We start from the raw sequence: 24,466 nt of genomic DNA on the forward strand, positions 1-24,466 counted from the left end.
TCAAAATGCTCACAATTCTTTATCACTTCTTATTACTTATCAGAGACAAAGAACTGGAAAAATTACACCTCCACTCCTCAAAGTAGTTGCTTTTTCTGCCTCAATCACTGTGATTTGTTTAAACCTTTCCAAGGCCTTTTCCATGAACTTTGCACATTCCTATTTTCTTGTTTAAGGAATTAGAGTTGTGCAGCAGTGGGTGCTCCTGAGAAGATTTGTTTTATTTTTGCTAGCTCTTGTTCATTTCAAATACAAGTTATCTGGTTATAGACATAGAAATTCCCTTCAGCTTCTTGTCAGGCCTTAAAAAAGGAGTATAAATTCTCTTGCAGTTTGAGACTGTTTTTATTCCTTTGGTTTTTCACCTTGCGCTGAGATCTTTGTTTTCTGTAGTGGAAGTATATCCATCTGTTGATAGCACTGAAACCACCAGCTGTGTGCTAAGCCCTTCTGTGTCTGAGGAACACTGTGAATCTCTTTCAGAGAAGAACTCCTCTTTTTAGCCAATAGGCATGATGTGGAAGTGACTTAATTAGAAGCTGAAACCTGTATGAACAAGTGTTCATACATTTCCTTGAGACTCAGGTGGGTGCATTACCTTTTTCCACTGTGGTGAGTTGAGATCTTCCTGCAACAACATCTGGTAGGTGAGAAAGATCATTAACATATGTGATGACTCAGCTAACATACAACTAATGTGCGTTATAAGGTGTTAGATATGTAGTGTGCATGATTGTTTTTTGTGTGTGTGCTGTGAAACCAAGCAGTGTTCCATAGGTCTGCATGTTTGGCTGCACTCTATTCCAGATGTAGCACAGGGAGAAATAGTCAGAAATTAGTAAGACCTCTTAGGTTTACTTTTCTCACTTCTTATCTATCAGACTTCTGCTTAAACAGGGGAGGAGCAGATGGTTTCTCTATTCTCAAAATAACTGTTTTCCAGTTATTTTGTATTTCTTTACAGATCTGGTTACTTTCCTGTTAACTTCTACCTTCAGCTTACAAAGACAGCGTGTACATTCTTAATGTCCTATCTACTCTTACATTCTACTCTATAATAGAAAGTAGTCCTTGAAATGGCATAAACAAAAGTGAAAATTAAATTCTGGCTCAGTGTATTTTGAAGCGGAGGCCTTAAATCTTGAATAATTAATAAGCTTGTCTCAGAACTTACCTGTATCTCTTGGAAGTTCTGTGTTGCACAGAACATGCATGCTTCTCAGAATTATGGTAAGATAGATTTCTCTTCAAACTACAGGGGCCTCAAGGGTATACAAGAGAAAGATACATAATATTTTAGGGGATTCACATAAATCTGATGGAATTTTTTATAACTGCCTGCTTTCATTGGTAAAATATCTGTCAACCAAATGACTGAGCTTAGTGCTTTGGTCTCACAACATGCTGACTATGAGTGTACTCTCATCATAACATTTGTTGAGTTTCTTCTCTAAAGGAGCCTCTGACTCCTACTTTTCAGTCTTCTTTTCCCACATTTTGCACATATCCCTCAGAGACATCATTATTTCTACGTCTCGTGTGTCAAATGCACATATGCTTGCTAGTTAGCAAAAGTGAAAGTCCTCTGGAAACTACTAGACAGCTGTTAGGTTTTTTATTTTGAGAGAAGTGGCAGTGATATTTAATTAGTAAGTTATCCCTCTCTTAAACTGGTGTGTTGCCTGATTTTATTTGAAAACCAATGCCTTACAGCTGTCTAAACACCATTGCAGTGCTTTTCAGCTCTTCCAGGGAAATACTGTAACATTTTTTACACTTGGATGTTTTGCACTGGCTGCTAACCTTTGAATTTTGTGTTTCTCTGGGGTACTGCATCCACAATCCATAGTGTGCTAAGTCTTCTACTAATGGGTACCCTTATGACACTGCACAGTGCATGGGAGATGGTGAAGCAAGGACAGTACTTCCCAGTAACTTGCTTTTCCCTAAACCTGCTGCTACCCTCACCCCCTGCCCCTATTCCCAGATATTGTATCTGTATCTGTCTTGGTAGCACTGAAGTATCTATCATGCCAGAGTTAAAATAATCGAGATCTGCTTTCTTGTGAAGACGATAGCTCTCTTGCATAAACTAGGGTCACTTTGTCCTGGGCCCATTTGCTCAAATGTGCTTGAGTGACATCCCTTTGAAGGGGTTTGTAAATAGGCACTTTCTATACCTAGATGAAAGTCAGACTTCTAGCAACTCTCCTTTTAATGCTTCTAAATTACTTGCAAGTTCAGTTTGAAATGTAAAATTTCAATAACAACAACAACAACAACAATAATAATAATAATTTTAAACTGTATGATAGATCTCATTTCAAGTATGATTAAAAAGAAGAACACTGAAGAGTAATAGTTTTCTGGGTACAGGAAGATTGTCTCCCCCTCACCCCCAACTAATGCTCTGAGGGAAAAGATACTGTTATAGAGAAATATGGTATTTGCGTTTCTAAAATGTAGGTAGAAAACTTTTTTGTAGGAAACATTTAACATTTTGTGTTCAGAATGAGTAGATGCTTTTACTGAAATCCATTAGTGAAGTAAAGTGGTGCAAATTGGTTTTTTCTGAGTGGTATGTCATTTGCTTCACTAGGAGGAAAAGCATACAGAGGAAACTTGATTCTGTAGTAGTTTAAAAATACAGTGTGCACAGTTCTGCTGTAGTTAGCAACAGTGCATCCCTTTTCCCCTTTTGCTATTACTGCATTATTCTGGTTTCTCTCTAGAGGGCAATCTTCTACCATGTATTAAGTTAGAATCCTTTTTGCCTTTTCCTATTTATTTGAGCAGTTTTGTCTCTTTGTTTGTTTTTTTTTTTTTCCTAGGCATACCTGTAAATTATCAGGATGTAGCATCTATTGATCCAGAGTATGCAAAGAATTTGCAGTGGATTTTAGATAATGATATCAGTGATCTGGGTTTAGAGCTGACATTCTCTGTTGAGACTGATGTGTTTGGAGCAATGGAGGAAGTGCCATTGAAGCCAGGGGGTGCAAGTATACTTGTTACACAGGAAAACAAGGTGAGTGTACAGGTTTATTCAGAAGATGGTAGCATAGTACAAGCCATTGGACTGACTTTCTGAATAAATGGAAGCATGGATGGTATACCTGTTTTGGAGAAAATACAAAAAAGATTACAGTTGCCAACACTCTTTCCTCTTTTTCTAAGTTAGCATGTTACAGAAATAGTAAAAATTTTTAAAAGAGTTCAGATTAGAGGTTCTTCCTTCTGACAGAACTGTGGAAGGAAAATGGGATCAATTTAAATGTAGGATTTATTTTGAAAGCTACAGATATTCCTGAAGTTAAGTCTTAGGTATATATACCAAGGAAGTAGAACAGTAGCAATTGCTAAACATAAAATGATAGGTGATGTTGCAAAGTGTGCTGCCTGCCAGGCTGGTCTATAGTATTGCTCTAATTAAAATGCAGCTAATGGACAGAGTAAAAGTCTGCAGGAAGATTTTTCAGCCATTTGCAAGTCACTTGATGTGTATGGAAATAACCTGCTTTTTAAATTTACTTTAATAGTAGCAGGTTGAAAAGCCCCTGATTCCTCTGCAGCATTAATTCAAAAAAAGAAATACAGGAAAACACAGCCAGATTTTGAAGATTGTCTAGAAATTATGATAAACACAAGTCTAATTGAATCCTGCAGCTCCTGACTAAAGAGTTTTCTGAGTAACAGCAGGAGTGTCATGGGCAGACCTGACCTGTAGTTTTTTATAACCTTGACTCCTGGTCCTGATGTCTGCTTTGTGTCCTGATTTTTATTCGTGTTTTTCTGTATTTCTGTATTTCTGATTTCTGTTTGTGTTGGGCTGGCTGAGCCTGTTCTCTGTGCTCAGTAAGCATTTGGCTTCAGGAGTGGTGCAGCAGCTGCTGCGCTGGGAGCAGCCACTTGGTGTCAGCCTTTGTTGCAAGGACATTGCAGTCTGTGCTGGAGGAATTGGCGCTGGATTCTTGGAGCCTTAATCCTTGTTTTCAGTAAGGCAGAGTCCCATTCCAATAGCAGGAATACATCTTATTAGCCTGATTCTGCACTGATTCCTGCAATACAGTCATTTGTGAAAGAATACAGATGGTGAAAGAAGTCTAATTGTGAAGGTAGTGGATGCTTAATTTCCTTATTATCTGTTGGAGAAAACATTGATTATTGTGTCTGGTCAGTCTTAGCTTCTCAGTATATAAAAAAGGTGTATTTAACATAAATTGTAGTTTCATAACAACTATTTAAAACCCATTTTCAATTAGCATAAAATTAGAAGTTTGCTCACATGAGGGTACTACCCATTATCAGCCTTATTTTCTCGCTAATTTTAGAGCTGGGGCACAGTCTAAAAAGGGTGATTGAAAATCTGTAGAGATGCTTCCATTCTATCTCATCAAGCCTTTGTCAGCATGGCAGGAGGGGACTAGAGTTGGTGTAGCTTTAATTTGAAAGGTGGTAAGAAAGAGGTGCTCTAGTGGTAGTTTTGGAACTGTTAATATTAATGCATTTTTTGAATTTGAACTTGGAAAATGTGAAGTCAAAAGATATCTGTAAGATGGCACTGTTTTGTTCACTGATGAAGTTGCTGACAGTAATCAAGTTGTTGAAAATTGGAGATGTGTACTTTAGGGGTTTAGGGGGATTTTTTTCCAGTTTGTGTAATGTAACATTGTTTTGCAGTATGTTTTGGCTTAGCTGTTCTATCAGTTTAAATAGGAATGTGTCTACTTTATAAACAAAAACCTCTTTTTCTCCTGCAAGTGATAGCTTGTTTTTTTTTTTTTGTTTTCCACCTTTACCCAAGGAATAATAGATCACTGTTTAAAACTCATTGTATTTATTATACCTCTGGAAGAAGAAAATTCACCTTCTAAAAGAATTTGCTGTGTAGGCACACTTGCAGATTACATGTTAAAATTAAATTATGAATGAATCTTTATCTCTTGAAAAACCTAAACAACAAACACATACACAAAAAATCCCCTGTGCCAAAACCAGAATAAAACACACCCTTGCCCCTCCCTGCACAGAAACCACCCAGCAGTCCCTTTCTCTCATTGAAAACTGAAACAGAGTAAATGCACTACAAGTAAGAGCTGTTTGTAAAGTGTTATTTTCTTTGAATGGGGTAATTTTCTGTTTTTATATCAACTGTGTAATAGGTGAATGGTTGTGGGACAATTAGATGATGCAAATATTCATATCTTGCAATTGCTGTCCATGTAGCCCAGCTGAAATACAGTTATAGCTTGGTTCAAATGCCTTTTCTCATGGTAATGGAGAGACTTCAAAGGGAAAAGCCAGACTTTGTCCTGAATTTATCTTTGCTCTTTGCTGTGTATCATTTTGCAGCTTTCTACTTTTTAGGAAAAAAATAAAATCAGGTGTAGTCAAGGTTTGACTTTATGTTATATTAAAGAATGATGCAGATCTCCACAATCCTGTGGCTTTCTCAGTCCTCCCAGAACCTGTCTGTGAGCTGGCCATTCTGTTTGACAGTAAAATTGTAGTATTTTTTTTCCAGGCAGCTTTAAAATGGAGCTGCTCTCTGAATCTGAAAATCATCATAGCCATTGATCCTCATCTCACAGTATATGGGATTGTGAAATCGAGGAAGCATGATCCCTGCTTTATTTACCTCAAAGTAAAATACAGAACAACCCCTCACCCAAATAGACTTTGCCATTATATTTGTGATGCCCATCTAATGTGTGTTCAATCAAATCTCTCTTCCTTAAAGAAGCCTGGATCATAACTTTATGTACTATGTAGGAATGCATATGTAGATCTGAAATGATGTAGGTATTTCTGTTTTGTAATGGATTCCTAAGGCTTCAGAGGGGAAAAAATGTAAACGAAATGCACAGAAAGCAAAACAAATTGACCAGGTTGTTTACTGACATGTATTATGTAAATTCTGTGCTGCAGGTCTTTCATCACACGCCAGTGCTGATAGCCAGGATGCTTGGCTGTTCCAGGCCATTTTAAACATTTCTTGGTACACCTAAACTACAGCAACTGCTTTCTCTCATAATTAAAGTGTTCAGTGTAGTGTTTTTGTCAAGCATAAAATAAGTAATTTTTTTAAAATTGATTTTTCAAAATAAGGTTGTGAATTTTTCTTTCTGCAGCCATTTTTCTGGGTAGCCTAATTTACAAAAGAACAGTTTAAGAAATGTAAAACAAGCATTTCTGATAGTTGAAAACAACCAGTGTTAACATTGTTTTGAATCCTGGTATTGCAAAAATTTCTGTTTTCTTCTGTATTCACAGACTGACAATTTTGTCTGGTGCTCATAATCTCCTTTGGCTGCCTCTCAGTCCTCAGAGAAGGGAGCTGTCTTCAGCTCCACTGATAGTAGAAACAACCTGGGGAGATTACTAGACTGAAACTTGATTTTTGGGACCAGTATTGCAGTTGAAGATGTTCTTAGGCCATGTTTTTCTTCAGAGCACTTCACAAATTAATTGCTCTCTCAATCTAATAAAATGGTGATAATTAATTTTAAAGTATCTTTCAGCTGCAAGCAGCCCCTCTGTACATCTGTGAATGTAAGGAGCTGGGTTTAACAAGTATCCTTCCGTTTTGAAATGTTGCATAGTTTATTCTCTTTTTCAGAAAGGGAGGAAAGAAAAAATGCTTGGTTGCTTTTGTGCAGGTTCAGAACATATAAGTTTAGGTTGAAATATTTTATAATTAAAAATCAAAGTAGTGTTTTTATAAGATTGTTCTCTTGAAGAAAGCTGATAGTTGCGATGGTTTAATTGGGAGATACATTTCATGATTTTCTTATTAAGAGTCATGATTACGAAGTCAAAACATTTCTTTAAACAGAGTACCTAAATAATCTAGGAATAAATTTTGTTTTCAAGTAGAAAACTATTTTCTTGAGTAAAGAAACTTTGTTAAACTTCTGTAATTTGGTCAGGGTAGATAAGACATTTTTATAGAATTTTAATGCAGGCACTTTTCCCTTCAAAAAGTCGCTTGTCTCCCTCTAAAAGCCTTCTTCCATTAACGCCTCGTAGGCTTTTGTGTTCTTAACAAAAGCAAAGTTCTGGTGGATTCCTTTTCTGGCTGGCATCTTTTAAAGGGGAAAGGAGTCCCCAGATCTCTAAAGCATGTTACAGTCTGTTCCCTGGCTATGATGGAAGTTGTTTTCTGGTGGTTTTCTTTTTTAAAAACCAAGGAAATTTTTCAAGACTTTCTTTAAAAAAATGTATTTCTTATTAAGACTAATAAACTCTGCAGGCTTTATTATGTATTATTTTAGGCTTCAAGAGACAAGGAGGGGAAAGCAAGGAAGCTTTTTGTTTCACAAGCATTCCTTCAGAAGTTAGCACTTTTTCCTTAGTAATGTCAGTTTGCTTAAATAGAGTATTTTTGCTTACAAACATTGATGTGCTTATGGCCTTAATTGAGCCTAATGGAAGTGGTATTAGATGTGGGCATGACAAATTAAGTTTTGTCCTTTATCCTAGACTGAGTCCCCATTTTTTGACTGGTTTTTTTAACAATTCAAACACTTCTGTTTTGTCATTGTGTTAGGAAGGAAGGCAGAAGAGCAGAAGGGGCTTATTTTGGGTTGCTTCCATGTGAAAAATGGAAAGGAACTCTTACTGTCTTACAGTGGAGGAGATTTGTGATGCGTTGAGGACTGCATTTGTGTGTGTGAGTTTGTTTGAGCACTGTGTGGTTTTGCTGGGGTCTATCTTAAAATTGTTTTCTGTGTTGCAGGCTGAGTATGTCCAGCTTGTGACAGAGCTCAGAATGACAAGAGCCATTCAGCCTCAGATAAATGCCTTTTTACAAGGCTTCCATATGTTCATTCCACCATCTTTGATCCAACTTTTTGATGAATATGAACTGGTAAGATGAAATGCCTACATGTTTTTAAATGCTTTGTTCAGCATACTTCATCAGCAGTGGAAATGATGTAGATGTAAAGCTCAATAACCACAAAATAAAGATTTTGTAGATTTCACATTGGCTTTGTTTCCTGTGCATCTATCAGTGAGGATCTCATTATTTGTACTCCTGCTTTTTCTAGTTAGTGAGGATTACCATCTTCCTGAAACTTCACAGGGCAGTAATAAATGCCCTAAATTGTAATTTCAGTATGGAATCAGCATGTTGTGGCCTTTAAGTCTGTCCATATTTTCCTTGAGGAGGACAGAAATCCTATAAGAGTAAGGAGATGCTGTCTATTGTCTTTACTTTTTCTGAGTCACAGATTCAAATTCCAGTAAATACTTGTTGGTGATTTGATCTTCTGTAACCAGCACATCTCAAATTGTGTCTGAAGCCATGGCAAGACTCAGAGGCTTTTTCTTGTAGGTTCCTAGGCAATAATTTTTCTCTCTTGCTAGTGCATACTTAAATTAAAAAGATCATGTGAAGTTTTCTGAATTCAAGAATCTTCATGTATTAAAATTTAGTTGTGAGTTCCATAAGATTGCAATAAACTAAAAAAGCACTGCAAGCTTTCTACTTCTCAAAGTAGCATAAACTCTTGAAATAGGTGGTTAGTCAGGAGGACTAATGACAATCTATGTGCTTCTCCTGAAGGAGCTCTTGTTGTCTGGTATGCCAGAAATTGATGTGAATGACTGGTTAAAAAATACAGAATACACCAGTGGCTATGAGAGAGGAGACCAAGTTATTCAGGTAAAATTTTTTATTTGTTTGTTTTCTTTTTTTTTTTTTTAATAATGTAGACTGTTTAATCCAAAAAAATGTGGTTTTGTGGTTGTCATTATATGTGTGTGTTTGTGGAACCTTATTTTGGCTGAAATTTATGGAGGTTTTTTTATACTGTATTTCTACATTAAGTATCTTAATTATTTATGAATTTGGTTCAAAGAATTCCATAATTTAAGTAGTAAACTTATATATATTCCATTTATTGATTTCTCAGTATATTTTCAAGTACTACAAGTATTTAATGGAAAATACAAACTAACTTTTTTGTCATTTAGTGGTTCTGGGACGTGGTGGAAGAACTAACTCAGGAAGAGAGAGTGTTACTATTACAGTTTGTTACTGGCAGGTGAGAGACTCTTCTGTAAGAACAAATACATTGTCTAGATACTCTGAAATAAGAGACTTGAGAGACCATAAAAGATCATCTAGAAACTGTTTTGCATTCTGGTTGTTCTATACATTGATGGAAGCAGACAAAGTGTGTGTTAATACTTTTGCTGTCTCTGTTGCCTGCAAAATGATTGATTACTTATTTATTATACTTGATCACTTTGCAAGAGGCCTTTGTTGCTGTCCAGGCTGTTTTTGACAAGGCCATAGTGAATTTAAATGAGCTTTATATTCTTTTTCCTGTTGCATGTTTATGTAACTCTGGGCTTTTCCAGCAATCAGCTGAGGCTGTAACATATGAGATAAGTACATTCAGCCAATATATACAGAAATATCCATCTCCTCAAGCTGAGTTGAATTTAACGTTAGTGCAGTGTGTCAAGATAAGATGTAGCCTTATGGAAGACTGTCTGCTTTATAAAGGTTTTCTGTTCTAAATTCTATTTGTTCTTTAGGGAAAGCCACTTTTATTTCCCTTATGTTTTGGGGGCAGTGAGGGAATATTTTAGCAAAAAATGCCCCTGTGAGCTGAGTGAGTTGCTGAGCTTGTGGGTACAGACATTTCACAAAGTGGATCCATAGACATAAATGTGACACCTGAGTTGTGCAGTCCAGTCTTTTTCTGGTAGCAGGCAGAGATCACAGCATCTTCTTGGTTTGATGTTCCCTTAATATTCTAGGATTAGTAGAGTAGTTGACCTTTTGTGTATAAGTTTTGTGGTTAAGCAAAGATAAAATACAAATTAAGATCATCAAAACTGCCTTTTATATTAAGGAATTTCACAGTCACAGATGTGTCCTCAAATGGCCTGGTCTCCAAATTATATTAGTTTCACTTGTTTTATTATGAATTTCCTTGGTTTTAGGGATCATGGATGATTTAAGAAGCTAGTTGTACACACATTGATCTTTTTGTCCTCTGAAGAAATGATTCCTGAAGTTGTAACTGCCCGTGTGGGGCATGCCAACTGCTGGTCTTTCATTTTTAGTGGACCAGTCCATTTCTAAATCTAGAAAGCAAATAAGGATCTTTAAAATGTAAGGTCATGTTTCAAATGCTTCTTAAAACATTCCAAATGATACTGAAGTGGCATTCATTATTTTCATGGCATTTGGGATTATCTACTGGACTCCAAGAGGCACTTTCTATCAAGTAAACAGTTACACTGTCTGATTAATATGTGCATCATCATAATTTGTTTTGGTCACAAATCACCTGCTGTCTTGTTCTTACCCATTTGCTTCTTAGTAGGAAAGAAATTTTTTGTGTGGCTTTAAGAACTCTGGTCTGGAATTTAAAAATAATCTGTTTAGGATTTTTTTTCCTATATCACCTAGGAGCAACCCTTTGTTTTTTCTTCAGCGTTTGAAATGCAATAGATGTATTTTCCCATAAATATTTAACTTTTGAAAGTTAACTCTAATAGTGATATGCAGCTGGCATTTTTGCACATAAGTCCCCAGACATTCCTACTTCATTTTAAATGGAAGATTTAGATGCTGACTTTTCTGTGAGCCTAGTACAGTAGTCAACTGATACCTTAAGTAAATTTTACTTTAAAAGTATACCTGATTTCAAACTATGATGTTTTTTCTGGCCTTAGTGAAGAATTTGTTTCTATGGGTACTGGTTGGCAGGCTACATTCAAAAGTCTTTTTTTCCCGTCTTTTTCCCTTTATTCTCTTCTGTACTTTGACTTACTTGATTTTTGTGTGTGTGTGTGAAGTGGAACTGTTCTTTCTTTCCAATCAAAGTCTATGAAATTAATTTAGTGAATTTAATAAAATAGATTTATGATTAAGTCTTTAGTGTTTTTCTGACATCTCCAAATATTTCTTAAACTTTTCCTTTTGCCTACTTCCCCCATTTTTACATCTCTCTCTCTCTTTCTCTTATGAAGTCTTGCTTTTGTAGTTTCAGTGGAGATAACATTGCATTTATTGTTAATACCAATTTTGAGACACTTTTAATAGCAAAGTAATTGTCATGAGCAAAGTTTGAACATATTTGGAGGTCTTAGCACACCCAAGAAAAGTCTAAAAGTTTTTGTGGCTCATGTTGGGGATCTGAAAGTTCACTTATGATGCCATTTATTCTTTCTCATCTAACAGCTGCTTGAGATATTGCCAGTACTACAAGCTTTTCTTATTTTTCCTCCTCTTGATCTGTTTGATATTTATAATGGTATTTGGCTAATTTATTGTTAATTTTCTACTGGCAACTTCTGATGAAATTTTTAGTGAACAGTTGGAAGGAAGTGTTCACAACTTGATAGATTCTAAATGATAAATTCTACTTTATTTGAATTCTACAGCTGCAGAGATTGTATAGAACTTCTTTGGGGACTGTAGTTTTTGTGGAGCAATAAGCAATGTGCTTATGCTCTTTTAAGGAAAATTCAGCATAGTTGTTAAATATGAAAGCTATATGTGTCTACTGTCATATAAGAATAAGAAAACGTAAGGAAACAAGCTGAAAATCTCTTCTACAGTGTTTTCATTCCATGCAAATTTATGCAAAACTTGTCAATGGAAAAATGGGTAGAAAAGTCATGATTCAGATATAAATGTAGAAATTTCCAAAGCTATGAACTTGTATTGTTGCTGTTGCACACAGCTATTGTGATATTTCTTGCATCTATTTAGAAGGTTTTCTTTATTGGCAGTGTTTTGCTTGGAGAGAAAACTTATTCTTGGAGGCAAAAGTTGGCAGCAATCTCTTCCTTTTAAATGTTCAAAGCCTTGCCCATGCTTTATGATTCTCACCTGTTTTATGGAAAGTATTATAAGTTACATTGAAAAAACTTTTAGATAATAGTGGACTGAAAGAAGTTTTCAGGAGTTAGGTCTCTGTTTATTGCTGATTTGATTGCGGGATGCTTATCAGAGGGGAGGGAAAAAAAAGTAGTTGTAGGGGAGGCAGGACTGTGTTGGAATGTGAGCCAAAACCATGGTATAAGAGTACTGATGTACCATCTTTACTGCTGTTCTGAATTGTTCCTGTAAGCACAATTCCATTTGTATCAGAAATTATATACTGCAAATAATCAGCACTTCTCTCTGTAGTGGTTTCTTTGTCTAGCAGTGTTTGAACAACAGCTCAACATTGCTCTTGTTAAGCTGGGTAGTACAGATTTATGTGTTGGATACTACAGCTAGTTCTAAAAGGTGTGTTTAAAAGGTATTGCTGTGAGTTGTGTCCCAGCTCCTTCACATTCAGCAGCAGCAACCTTTATGCTTGTGCATTTTTGCCAGGTAGTTTTACTGTGAGTGGAAACATTACTTCTTCTGTTACACTTGCTTCTGGCTTTTTGGGTTTTTTTTAGGTTTCTGTGGATGCAAGGGCAGTGCTAGCAAGATGTTATCTTGTAGTGTATGTTGGCTTAAGCTGATGTTATGAAAATGTCTGAATTTTATTCTATTTGTTAGTTTTGAATTACAGAGAGGGAGTCTGAACAATGGGCTATTTCCCATTTACACCTGGAGTAATCTTTGAATAATATGTTGGTAAAGGGGAAAAAAAGAGTAATATGATTAAGTGAGATGGCATTCCTGAAGATGCTAGTGATTTTTTAGTGTGTGCTAGTTTTGCCATAGTTTGTCACTGGGCTATAGTGTGACTGATGTAATGGTTTTATTAGTTACTTGAAATATTTGGTCTGAAGTAGTAAATGAACAGACATGTCAAGGACACTTTGCTCATTTGTCCCACAGATAGTAATCAGAGAATAAACTGTTTTGTGATGTAGCTTAAACTTGAAACATAAATAGACATGTTTGTCTTAACTGAGATAATGCCACAATCTAAGAAGGATATAAATCTGTCAGAAGGCATCCAGACAGGCCATGGAGATGCTGAAGGGCCTTGAGAGGAAGCTGTATAAGGAGCAGCTGAGGACACTTGGTCTGTTCAGCCTGGAGAAGGGGAGCTTGAGAGGGGACCTTGGAGAGCTCAGTGCAGCCTGCAGCTTCCTCAGGAGGGGCAGTGGAGGAGCAGGCACTGATCTCTTCTCTGTGACCAGGGACAGAACCCAGGGCAATGATGTGAAGCTGTGTCAGGGAGGTTTAGGTTGGATGTTAGAGAAAGTCTTTTCCCCCAGAGGGTGGTTGGGCACTGGAACAGGCTCCCCAGGGAAGTGCTCACTGCCCCAGCCTGACAGAGTTCAAGAAGGATTTGGACTGCAGTTTCAGGGACAGGGTGTGATCCCTGCAGAGGTAGGAGTAGATATCAGTCCTTGTGGGTCCTTTCCAGCTCAGAATATTCTGGTTCTGTGAACATTCTGCAACAAAAACTGGTTATAGAAATGAGTCCTTCTTGCTGGCAGAAGTATCTTAAATGTCAGCCAAACAATATGGTGCCTATTGTCAGTGGACTGATGTATTTGGTCTTGTAATTAAAAACTTTTAAACAATGAGAATTTTGATACCAGTAAGAAAAAGGGAACTTTAGTAAAAGTATTAGTAATGTCAAATTATCCTAAGTAAGAGATATTTTCAGTGTAAATGTTGCATTTTTTTGTCTTATAACATGATTGCACTGCTCTAACTTCTGTACATTTTCTCAGTTCCAGGGTGCCTCATGGTGGCTTTGCCCATATAATGGGTGGCAGTGGATTGCAAAATTTTACTATTGCTGCTGTGCCATACACTGCAAATCTTTTACCAACATCAAGCACATGGTATGTTAACTATTCTCATTAAAATATCTTAAAACCAGGGCTTTTTCATGTCAGTCACAGTCAAAAGTACAGTTCTTTAGCATATTGAAAGGTCAAAAAAAATTTAAACAGTTTCTGCAGCATTCACTCTCTAACATGAAAGTGGTGGCTTTATCCCAAAAGATGTTACATTGTTTGCTCATTGTTTGCAACTCAAATTTGTCTAATTAAAGGTAGTGAAATTAATAAAGGAATATTAAATTTAAATTACTGTATTATAACTTACTGAAGTGAAAAGCAACTTAATTTCTTACAATATATTCCATACGTGTGATCTCTTCAGGATTTTTAATCGGAAATCTTTACTGTAGAGTTTTTTTCTGAACTGTCCTTGTTTTTATTTCTTTCCAGTATCAACATGCTCAAGTTACCTGAATATCCAAGCAAAGAAATCCTGAAAGACAGGCTTCTTGTGGCATTGCACTGTGGAAGCTATGGTTACACAATGGCATAATGAAGTCTAGAAAACCTATCTGACTGCTAATGTGCAATTCTGAGTGGCAGAAGTAATTTTGGAAACTGTCAATAAAAAAGCATCTTAGATGCTGCAGCCCATTGCGGGGCTGGGTTTCAGAACAGCACCATCAGCTTTTCCTCCATTATTGTGTTGTCAAGGTAGCTCTCATACCATCATAACAAACCTCTCAGTATGCTGTATTTTCATTTTTTTCTAAATTACAGATCTGTATGGAAATCAGTTTACATGCTTTTCATTATTACTTCAATCTGAGAAAAGTTTGTCAGAATCTCCACAGTTTACATTTGATTTCCAACTCTGTGGTTAAATGACATTTGCATCATTGCAGTTTACCTTGCACTCAGATTATACTGCAAATGAAAAGAGTTGTACTTTATGCCTTGTTGCATGTGAAAGTGCCATTTATTTTTGCAGACCACTACAGAAAGTTCAATTGGAATATTGTACAGTAAGACAGAGCTGATGTATTTTCCATTTCTTTGCATAGTAACAGAAAGAAAATTTTATAACTTTTTAGTATTCTAGTGTATATAATAATATGTAAAGATTAGACTGTTATGACTGGAAAAACCCAACAGATTGAGTTTATCTAGTTTATATTAGAATTTACACTATATTCTACTAAATATTTAAAGTATTTGTGACTTTATAGTCAACTTGCAGTTCAGAATTTGTAAATACCGTTTAAGATCTAAATCCATTGTTTGAATGCCTTTACTCTTTCCTTGATATAATTGTATGTTCAAAAGGTATTAATTAAATTTTAATATTTTAATCAGAATCTGAATGTGACAAATTTGTGTGTCTCTATGGGCAGATTATTCTTTTTTCTACCAGGATTTTATTAATCTTTCTATAATTTAAATTGCCTTGAAACCAGTATTTGAGGAGTCGTTGTCCAAGTGTATGGATAGACATAAAAAAATGCACAAGGAAGTAAATTGAGCTTATGAGGGTAACTGACAAAACTGTGATTCTTAGAATCTCATGTCAAAAATGTATATAGAAGTATTTATTGCTGGTTTTTTCAGATTATTTATTGCTGGTTTTTTTCAGGTTTTATTAATTTTAATCTAAAGCATACATAACCTCTCTGGGGGAGTGAGAGAGAAATCCACGGACCATCTTGCCACAGTAATTTTCCTCTGGACGAAGCTTTATACATGAACTTATTAGCTTCATTTCCTTTTTGGTTCTGTTTGTGCACATGTTGTGTAAATGTTGGTTTAAATTCTGAGTCTGTGGCTGCCACATGAGGAGAATACCAGTTTTAGGTAGTGGAAAGAGCAGACACTTCCAGCAGAACAGTCCAGGGAAAGCTGCTAGGCTGTTGCTTTCAGGAAAGGGAATGAAATCTTGAAATGAGATGACTAAAAAAAAAGTGCAATTGAAAAAAACCCTGATGCAGAGGAGGGCATATGTGGCCCGAAGTTTAGAGTCCGACTAGCTGAGGGCGAAAGGCCGACGCCCCTCTGCAATTCCTGGCCAGCACCCTTCGGCGTCTGATGGCCTCGGGCTGTGCTGGCTGCGGACTGGCGTACACCGCTGGTATAGGAGAGGAACGGAGCTGACCATTTCCCGGGGGTTAAACATCGGTTTAATGAAGGTATTGCGGGATCCAAACGCGCGGAGAAACCAACCGGGAAAAAAGTTTTTTCATAGGGGGTGAAAACAGGATTATAAAGGAGGGGGGTGGGTACAGGCGGAACCAATCGGGAAAGGTGAGGGGATGAACTTCACAGAACTGACACTCCATGGAGACCAATAATCAAAAGGTAAAGGAGGTGTCCTGGGACCCCAGCCAACCACCATCTCCAGAGAGGAGAAAGTTCTCGAAACCTGGGAGGAGGAAGGGAGTGATTGACTGGACAGGGAGGAAACAACTTTCACTTATAAGGGAAACCAGGGGAGGAGCAATTACATATCAGCAACTATGAATAGCGGTTACTATAGCAACTTAGCTGACAGGCTAGCAGTGGCGGGAAAAACTGGGGGAACGAAACCATTTTACACATAATAGGGGAGAACAATGCATAAATTGGGGGAATAACACAAGAAACTTAACAACACACTACCACACCCTGAAAATTTGGAAATAGAATGACTACAACCAAATTAACTGAGATGAAATGAGGGGCTGTGAAAAGGACCAAAAATTGCCAAAATTACTCCAGTTAAAATCCTGAAATGAGGGAAAATAGGTAAACAAACAGAGAGTAGAAGAAACTAAAGAAATGAAATGTTGAGGAAAAAAAGGAAAAAAAATCCAAAATCAAGTGAAAGCAATAGAAGTGAATGGGATGACAAGAAGTGCAGGGAAATGGACCAAAGCTTGCCCAATGAATCCTCATTGTAGTCACAAAGATTTCATTCCCTTTCCTGAAAGAAAATAGGGAGATGCTGTTCTTCTCTGGCATGCTTGAGGAAGCTTAGGCTATTTGAATAGGTTAGATGTTTGAGAATATGTGGGGTTTTCACATTTAATCTCAGTTGCTTTGGATCCTTCAGTTTAGCAAAAGTACTTGGCTTTCTTGCAAAGCTGGGCTGTGCTTGGTTCCCTGGTTCTCTTGCTTATTTTATTATGTGCTTCTGCAAGGTACATTGATAAGAGGACAGTGTTTTGAGCAGTATGTGGTGTTTGTCAGGCATTGGGTATTTGTTTTTTTTATGTAAACTAGGATTTTTGTCTTTATCTAAGGTTTTACTGTAAATAATGTTGTTTGTTAACTGCTATGCAATCTGTGGGGTTTTTTTCCCCTTTCACATATTTTATTTACAATAATATACAGCAGTTTCCAGGAAGCCAAAACATTCCATGCTTCTGCAGTGTTCAAAATAAGTCATACTGCAAGGCTGAATGAAGACAAAAAAGAATTTTTCTTTTTTTCACGTCTGTATTATACTGTAGGTGACAACAAGCTGAGTTTGGTCTCAAACAGTTCACCTGGCATGCTTGGCAGCTGGCTTTGAAATGTAAGGGAGAGCAGAATTTTAATGCTCTCAACAGTTTCCTAGGACACATCTCCCTGTTACAGCCTCACAATGGTAAAGCAAATTTTTCTTGTTGCCTCTGTGCCCCATGTTAGTCATGTCCCTTATGATGCATCTTGTAGGATTTCTTGTAATGTTTGCACTACTTACCCCCCTAAGACATTAGAATGAAATTCTTCTAAAATCCTCCTATAATAAAAAAGCATGAAGTAAATATGTAGATAAAGGGAAGAGAGCTGTTGATGCTGGACTCTTGGTATAATATCAGCCTTTTTATTGCTTGTTTTGAGCAGGGTTTTTTCCTGCTGAAACTGAACAGTCCTGTTGACTGCAGCTGACCATGTGAAGTTAGCAGGATTTAATTACTGCATTGAAAGACTGTTTTTTAGGACACCTGTGCCCTATTAGCAACAGGGTATGAAAAGCCTGTTGAGAAACTATAACTTAATATAGCTTATAGTTTAGAATGGTTAATTGGTTTATATTTGTTCTCCCACTGTGCCAGAACAAGGCAGGGTGAATGTTTTATCTTGGAAAGAACAGAGCAGATGTCTTGTCAGATCATAGATCATGAGTGCTCATTAGCTTTTATTATCTTTATGAAATGCTAGATAGCAAAGCCTAGTTTTTGATGCTTGAAAATGTATTGTGCATCTAATGTTGCAAAACCATTAAAACCATAAACTGTGAAATGCAGCTTAATGACTTCTACTGTATGTTCCATAGTCAAATAAGATGGAAAATGGAATGAGAGGAAGATGGTGGTTGGCCTGAATTTTCCAGATACTTGGAGACTTTCAGTGGCACAGTAGAAAAAAATGTTAGGATCACCTGTGCTTTAGAAATTATGGTTAAATCAGTAGTTTATGCAGCTATTACTGAGAATTTTTAGCATGTCTGTAGAAGAGCATTTGTCTAGTTAAGAAGTGAAATCAGTGAAATACTAAACTGATGCTAAGAACCAAAGCTTTAAATCAACTAGATTAAACCTCTTCAGGGATTCTTGAGTTGTAAAGATAAGTGATTTTCAAGTCAGAACATCTGTTTTTATCCAGACTTACTATAGACAAGAGACAAGATAGACAAGAGACAAGATAGACAAGAGACAAAATAGACAAGAGACTGTGATACATGTTTTATAGACACACTTGTCAATTCAACAGCATTTTACACTCTAAGGGCACTAACAGAGTTGGTGTACTTCTGTGGGGCTAGCTGTTGTTTAGAGGCAGTAGGAATCACACCACATAAAGAAACCTAGTGTCAGGTTACTGACTTAGGTGAATTACTGGCTAGTTTCATTTGAAAATAGCTCTGTGCAGTTAGGTGGATTGAAACATTTCTAATTGTGTGTGTAAAGCAGCATTTCTAGTTTCAGTTTTAAAAATCTGCATGTAATTCAAACTAATAAAATATATTAATCAAGATGGAATTTAGATAGACTACACGTTTAGTTTGGGTTTGACAAGGGCATTATGGCCTGTCTTTCCATAAATGATACATAATTTAGTTGGAGAACATTGTTTTTGAAATGCTCACTTAATATGTTTGAAATGCTACAAATTGGGCTCCAAACACCACTAAGAAGGGCTGCAGCGGTCCACTGAAATATTTCCTCTGAAATCAATGTCATTTGTGTGTCAAACATTTGTGTTAAAAAGTCTTTCATTGGAAACACTTTGGTCTCCTTATTTTATTAAGTACTTTATATTGATAGATTTTCTCTTATATCAGAGCCCTCCCAGATTTTTTCCTGATCTTTTTCTCTAAATGCAACATATAACCATTGGTAGGAATAGGAAATAACATCCCTAAATTTGTGTCAGGTTTTTCTTATATGAAATTGTTTAAAAAAATAAAATATGCTAATATGATTGAAAACTAATGCCAAAAGAGCAGAAGTTGATCAGGAGTACAAACACTATGAAGGGAAGTGTCCCTGAGCTCACTGTTTGCAGCTGCATATACTTGCTGCATTAAATGTTTGTGACATTCTGTGCCAAGAGTTCAACTATTCAGTTTCATACAATGCCAAGTGATTCATTGGGATTATTAGGATACTCCTGGGATGGCTTTGCCATACTGATTGCCTCTGACATACCAGTTTGCTTAGATTAAAAAGCAATTGTTGCTGTCTAGTCAGATTTATAACCCCTGGTAAAAGGAAACTGAACCCTAGTGCTGTCCAGTATATAAAAACACCTTCAGTCTACAAATTACATGGATTGGAAAGAAAACTGAATACTTGCAGAATGATACTAGTTAACATGCATAGGACAAAGATTTCACAGGTATCTAATAGACAGCTTTTCTGTGCTGGTAAGTTTATTCTGATGTATTTAGATCAATGTATAAGCACTATTTTAGATTAATTCTTCTAATTGCTGTCTTTATTTCTACAAAGTGATGCAGCTATTGATTGGTATTTGGATGCCCGTGGATGTTAGGAGAGCATGGCTTTTTGGTGTATGTCAGCTAAAAATGAGATTGCACTGTGGGGAATCTAAATTTTGTGTTACATTAGGTCTGGAGAGGTGGCTTGGAGACAACTACTGTGCTTTACCCCTGATTTGTGGGACATATTAGGGATGCTCTTAGGTGTAGGACCATAAGCAAGAAAAAAGAGGAAATAAATGGTAGGAGTTCACTTCTAAAAGTGAGTAGTATCTTCAGGAAAGAGGTGAGTCGTGTTCTGAGTATGAATGTGGAATAACAGGGGTGTTTTGAGAGCACATGTCATTCAACTGGCAGATGGGAAAAGTGCCTGGGCCTCGTAGAAATATGATCCTTTTTTCTTCCCTGCCTGGTCTGAAGGCTGCAGTCTGCTGCCACTGAGATTGGGAAGACTGGTTAGGCTCAGCCAAGAGGGATGCTGGAGCATGGTGAATTTTCTTTATGTTTAATGCTAGCTCAGAATGAGCTTACTGCTGATTTGTCATTCTGGTATATTCCCCCCACTCCGTGCCTTAAGGTAGATTTTTTGGCAGTGCTTGCTAAAGTGAGTTAAGGTTCTGCTGAAAGGGCACCACTTCTCACCTGCACCTTCTGTGCAGGTGAGATGCTCCCCATTAAGCACAGTGGCATGAATAACTGCTGAAATGTGTCTCCAGTTTAGGAAAATTCTAAATATAAACTCCATGGGCGGGATATGTAGAAGTTAATAGTCATATCTGTGCTTTTGGTCCTTAACACCTTGACATCGTTTTGAAATGCACTTTATGTTGTGTTTTTGTTTTGGAAATAGTCTCTGTGTGTCTTTGTTGAGGTTGTGGTTCTTTGTGGAAGTGTTTTTATTTTTAGCATATTTAGAATTTCCATCTTCACTACTGACTGGATCTTAGACCAGGCAAATGTATTTTCAGTCTTTGCTATTTATTAGAGTTTCTGTGAATTGTGTGACAATCTCCTGTGTCTTCACTGGTAACACTACCAGAGGAATGGACTGAAATAATACAAATGTATGAGTGAACAACTGTTATAAACTTTAATGTGATGCTATGCTTTCTATAAAGTGCATTAATTCTTTGGTTTAAAATGTCTAAAAGTCCAGCAGTGTGTAATTGCAGCTCATAGCAATGTGCACTCTGTGTGTGTAAATCCCTGAAGAAAATGTTTTTCTTACTTTTACAGACAAAACAAAAAAAAGAAAAAAAAAAAGAAAAAAATGCCCTTGACCATATCTTGCCCTGCTGGCCTGTAGGTTTTGTTTCTGCTTGTCTCTCTGTCTTGTTTGCAGTACAAGCTTCTCAGTTACTCAGTCTTGACTGGTTTGATGTGAGTTCACCAGGGGCTTTTGCTCTTCATGTATCTTTGTAGTTATCAGACAGCAAAGTTCAATGGACAGGCAGATGACAGGGAGGCTGCTGTGGCTCGTGTTTGGTGTCTGCAGCTGGCACTGACCCCCTTTGTCACCTCGTGACCCCCTTCGTGTGTCTGCACAGAGGCTGTGCTATTGCAGTTAGACTGAAAACTTCTGAGGGACGGGGACAGCCTCTGTGTGTCTGTGTGACACTGTGCAGAGCAGAGGAGTTTGGCAGGGATATGTGGAGGTATCCAGACATGCTGTCTGTGGTTTTAACCAGGGTTTAGTTCTGTTCTGTTCTTTAGGGACTGTCCTTGAGTGGGGTCTCAGGAGGGTACTTGCTCTTCTGTCTCATCCATCCTGCTGAGCCCTTCTGGCAGCTGGAACAAACTGGAGCAGATGGCTGTCATAAACTTGTGCTTAGGAAACCTCGGTATCTTAAAAATGCTATTTAGTGTTTACCAGTTACAAATTTTGAAAATGGTAACAGAAGAGCTTCGTATCAACCAATTCTCTCCAAGGCTTGCTTCTGCTTCAGTGTCTCATCCTCCCCAATCACCATGACTGTATGCTTGGTGAAGTGTGGGTAAATATGTTCATTCCTGTGGTGTGTCTGGAAAGCAGTCATGTCTGAAACCAGAGAACTGCTGGGGATGCTCCATCCAAGGGTGACTCAGGTGCTTTACCTTGCCCTAGAAGCACCATCTTCTCAAGAGCCTTCATAGCCTTGATGCTGGAGGCTTTTATACCCAGACACCGATGGTCTGAATGGAGACGTGCTTTTGATAAGGTGGGAAATCCCCGTGGTTTAATGCTGATTCCTTAACTTTCAGATAAATAAGGATCTAAGTGTTGCTTTCTGGTTTGTGACAAAGTTGAAAAGTTGCTTTTAAGCAGTAGGAGTTACCCTATGGCAAATCTTATTTTCTCATTAAAGCAGAAGTGAATTTAATTTTCAGAAGCCTTGATGGTAAGTGTCATGCTCCTCTTACTTGGGTCTGTTTCTGTATCCATTCAACATCACCTGGCAACTTCTGTCCCAAGACTAACCACCTAAATTTGAACCCAACCCAAAAGTCCATCTTGTGTCAATCCTTTTTCTTTATATATGCACAACCTCTCACTAGTGCTATTTGTGCTTAGAGTCTGCAATTTTTTTCTGTTATGTAGAGAATCTAATCTAATCTGAACCTTCAATATGTATTTGCAATGAATATGATTTTTGGTTGTGGAGAGAGAGAATGTAAGAAAATGAAGATAGTGCATAGGTAGTCTCTCACCTGAAGAGTTGCAGCTGTACTAATCACCAAAGATTAGGAACAGGCCTGCCTTTAACAGGCCACAGCTGTGACCAATAAGAAGAAGAGTGCTACAAAAGAGTGGGTTAGCTGGTTGGGGAGAGAGTTGAAGTTTGTTGGCTGTGCTGTGATAAAGGAGTCAGTGCTGTGAGGAGTTGCACGAGAGAAATCACCCAGAAGGTATGGTACATGAAATAAGATGACAACATTTGGTTTCATAAAATAAAGCCCGCTGCACTTGTATCTTTTTAAGATGAGCAGTTATATACCTGAAAAAACTTTGGGTCTGTGTTTGAAATAGGTGGCACTTAAAGAAAAAGCTCAATATTTTGGGGAGCAAGGATGGGGAGTTCCATGATTTTTCTAGAAATGTGCTGGTCTCTTCATCCAGAGTGCTGTCCTCCAGCTCTACAGAGATACTACTTTTTAAAAAAATACCTTATTTTTCCTATGACTGTGGAATATTAGATCTTTCAATTTTGTGCAATTACATTTCCCTTCAGACAAATCAAACTTCACAGCATCAGGAAGGCTTCTGAGCAGGCTGGAAGGCAGGATAGAAAGCTGTAAACCAGCAAAGAGTCTGCAGGGTCTGAAGGTCTCTAATTTCGAAGGTGACACATAGTTATGTGGTGATTTATGCCAAGCAACTACTCCTAACATCCCTCAAAAAAGGACTGCCAAGTATTTAAAGTATTTCCATTGATTTTTCTGCCTTAGGACAGCTATTTACTCTGATCCTGGGCCATAAAGCTGTGCTAGTTCAGTATGTCTGAACCTGCTTAAGTTAGGGAACTTAATTATTTTGACATTTTTATCTGATTTCAATCTTTTTAGGATACCAGGTCTTCCAGCTGCCAAAGGCCAAACTAAATGTGGTATATCCTGTTCATCAGACCCACGTAAATTGGTGGGTAAGGAAAGGTCTTTATTCAGAAACCTTTGCTGAAATTCCAAAGGCTTTTAACTTTTGAGCAAAAGTATCATTTTTATCAATGACTTGTTTAAGAAAATGGTCTCTTGCTTGTAAATTGGCAAAAGTTGCTGGAATTGGAGGATCTTACAATGTGCCCCTAATGAAAAGTATTTAATTCAGAGTTAATTAGTCCAATTCTTCTTTCCTCTAATGAATTTAGTGTTATGTCTGCCTTTTTTTCTGTCTGTCAGCTGTCTATCGGAGGTGTGATTTAACCTCTGAATAATATGCCTTGAAATTTCCTCCCATTTTTGATTTCTTTTTATTGCCAAACTGCTAAATTTATGTTCTGAGCAGTGGTTTATCTAAATCTTTACTGAATTCAGGTAATACCAATGAGGACACTTGCCTTTAAGGAGTCTTTTACTCTCTTTAGATTCTCTCTCTCCAGGTGTAAGACCACCTTGAAATATCAAAGTTAACATCTGCCCTACACTATGTGTTTTCATATGTAGTCTTGAGTAGTTCTTAAAATTCTGGATTTTGGAGGAGCATGTGTTTCTGCTTATGTTGTCCTAAGACCATATTTCCTCTTTATTGCTGGATCTCAGTTGTGGCAGGAAAAGACTCTGATCAGCAGTCTCCAGAGAAAACATCAATGTCTAGATAAGGCATTTCTTCTGCTACTTGTCACAGGGTACCGAGGGCACACTGGGGAAGTTTCCACGGAAATGTGGAAGGCTGAATGCATCATCTCTTTGTTTCAGAGCTGGGGCTGCAAGCATCACTCAAATGTGTCAGCAAAACAGCTTTACTTAAAAGAGGATAAGATGAATGTCTTGAGGGAGAAGCCTGATGGGCAGACAAAGGGGCTATAAAAACTGCTGAGGCCCCTTTGGGTGCATTGCCATGAGCAGGCTCCTTTCATTTCTGATTATTTGCAGAAACTGCAGGAGGGCTGCTGCAATGCTCACCTGAGGCTTGCCATCTCTGGGACCTGCTCCACCTTTCTCTCCAGCCTTGGTGTCCACAGCTGCTCTTCTCTTTCTGTTGCCTCTTCTTTTCTCTCTCTCCTTCCTCTCTCATCTTTCCCTGTTTTTCTGTGCAAGGGAGAGTTGTCCTTCTATTTATTGCAAAGAAAGCACGTCAAAAAGAAAGAGCTCTGTGTT

The 24,466-nt window shown here is 37.4% G+C and overlaps 1 protein-coding gene across 3 annotated transcripts in view; it reads left to right on the forward strand.

The window, feature by feature from the left end:
• The window catches only part of HACE1 (HECT domain and ankyrin repeat containing E3 ubiquitin protein ligase 1), a 47,653-nt gene extending 32,582 nt beyond the window's left edge, over nucleotides 1-15,071 (forward strand). For all 3 annotated transcript variants that reach the window (XM_074536564.1, XM_074536565.1, XM_074536566.1), the window contains 6 exons: nucleotides 2,832-3,028; nucleotides 7,739-7,870; nucleotides 8,570-8,668; nucleotides 8,980-9,050; nucleotides 13,660-13,773; nucleotides 14,164-15,071. In XM_074536564.1, coding sequence (XP_074392665.1) covers nucleotides 2,832-3,028; nucleotides 7,739-7,870; nucleotides 8,570-8,668; nucleotides 8,980-9,050; nucleotides 13,660-13,773; nucleotides 14,164-14,266 — 716 coding nt within the window. In that variant the 3' untranslated portion in view covers nucleotides 14,267-15,071. The remainder of the gene's footprint in view (nucleotides 1-2,831; nucleotides 3,029-7,738; nucleotides 7,871-8,569; nucleotides 8,669-8,979; nucleotides 9,051-13,659; nucleotides 13,774-14,163) is intronic.
• The last annotated feature ends 9,395 nt before the right edge of the window (nucleotides 15,072-24,466 follow it).

This window comes from Zonotrichia albicollis, chromosome 3 (genome assembly GCF_047830755.1).
Source record: "Zonotrichia albicollis isolate bZonAlb1 chromosome 3, bZonAlb1.hap1, whole genome shotgun sequence".
Classification (NCBI taxonomy): Eukaryota; Metazoa; Chordata; class Aves; order Passeriformes; family Passerellidae; genus Zonotrichia; species Zonotrichia albicollis.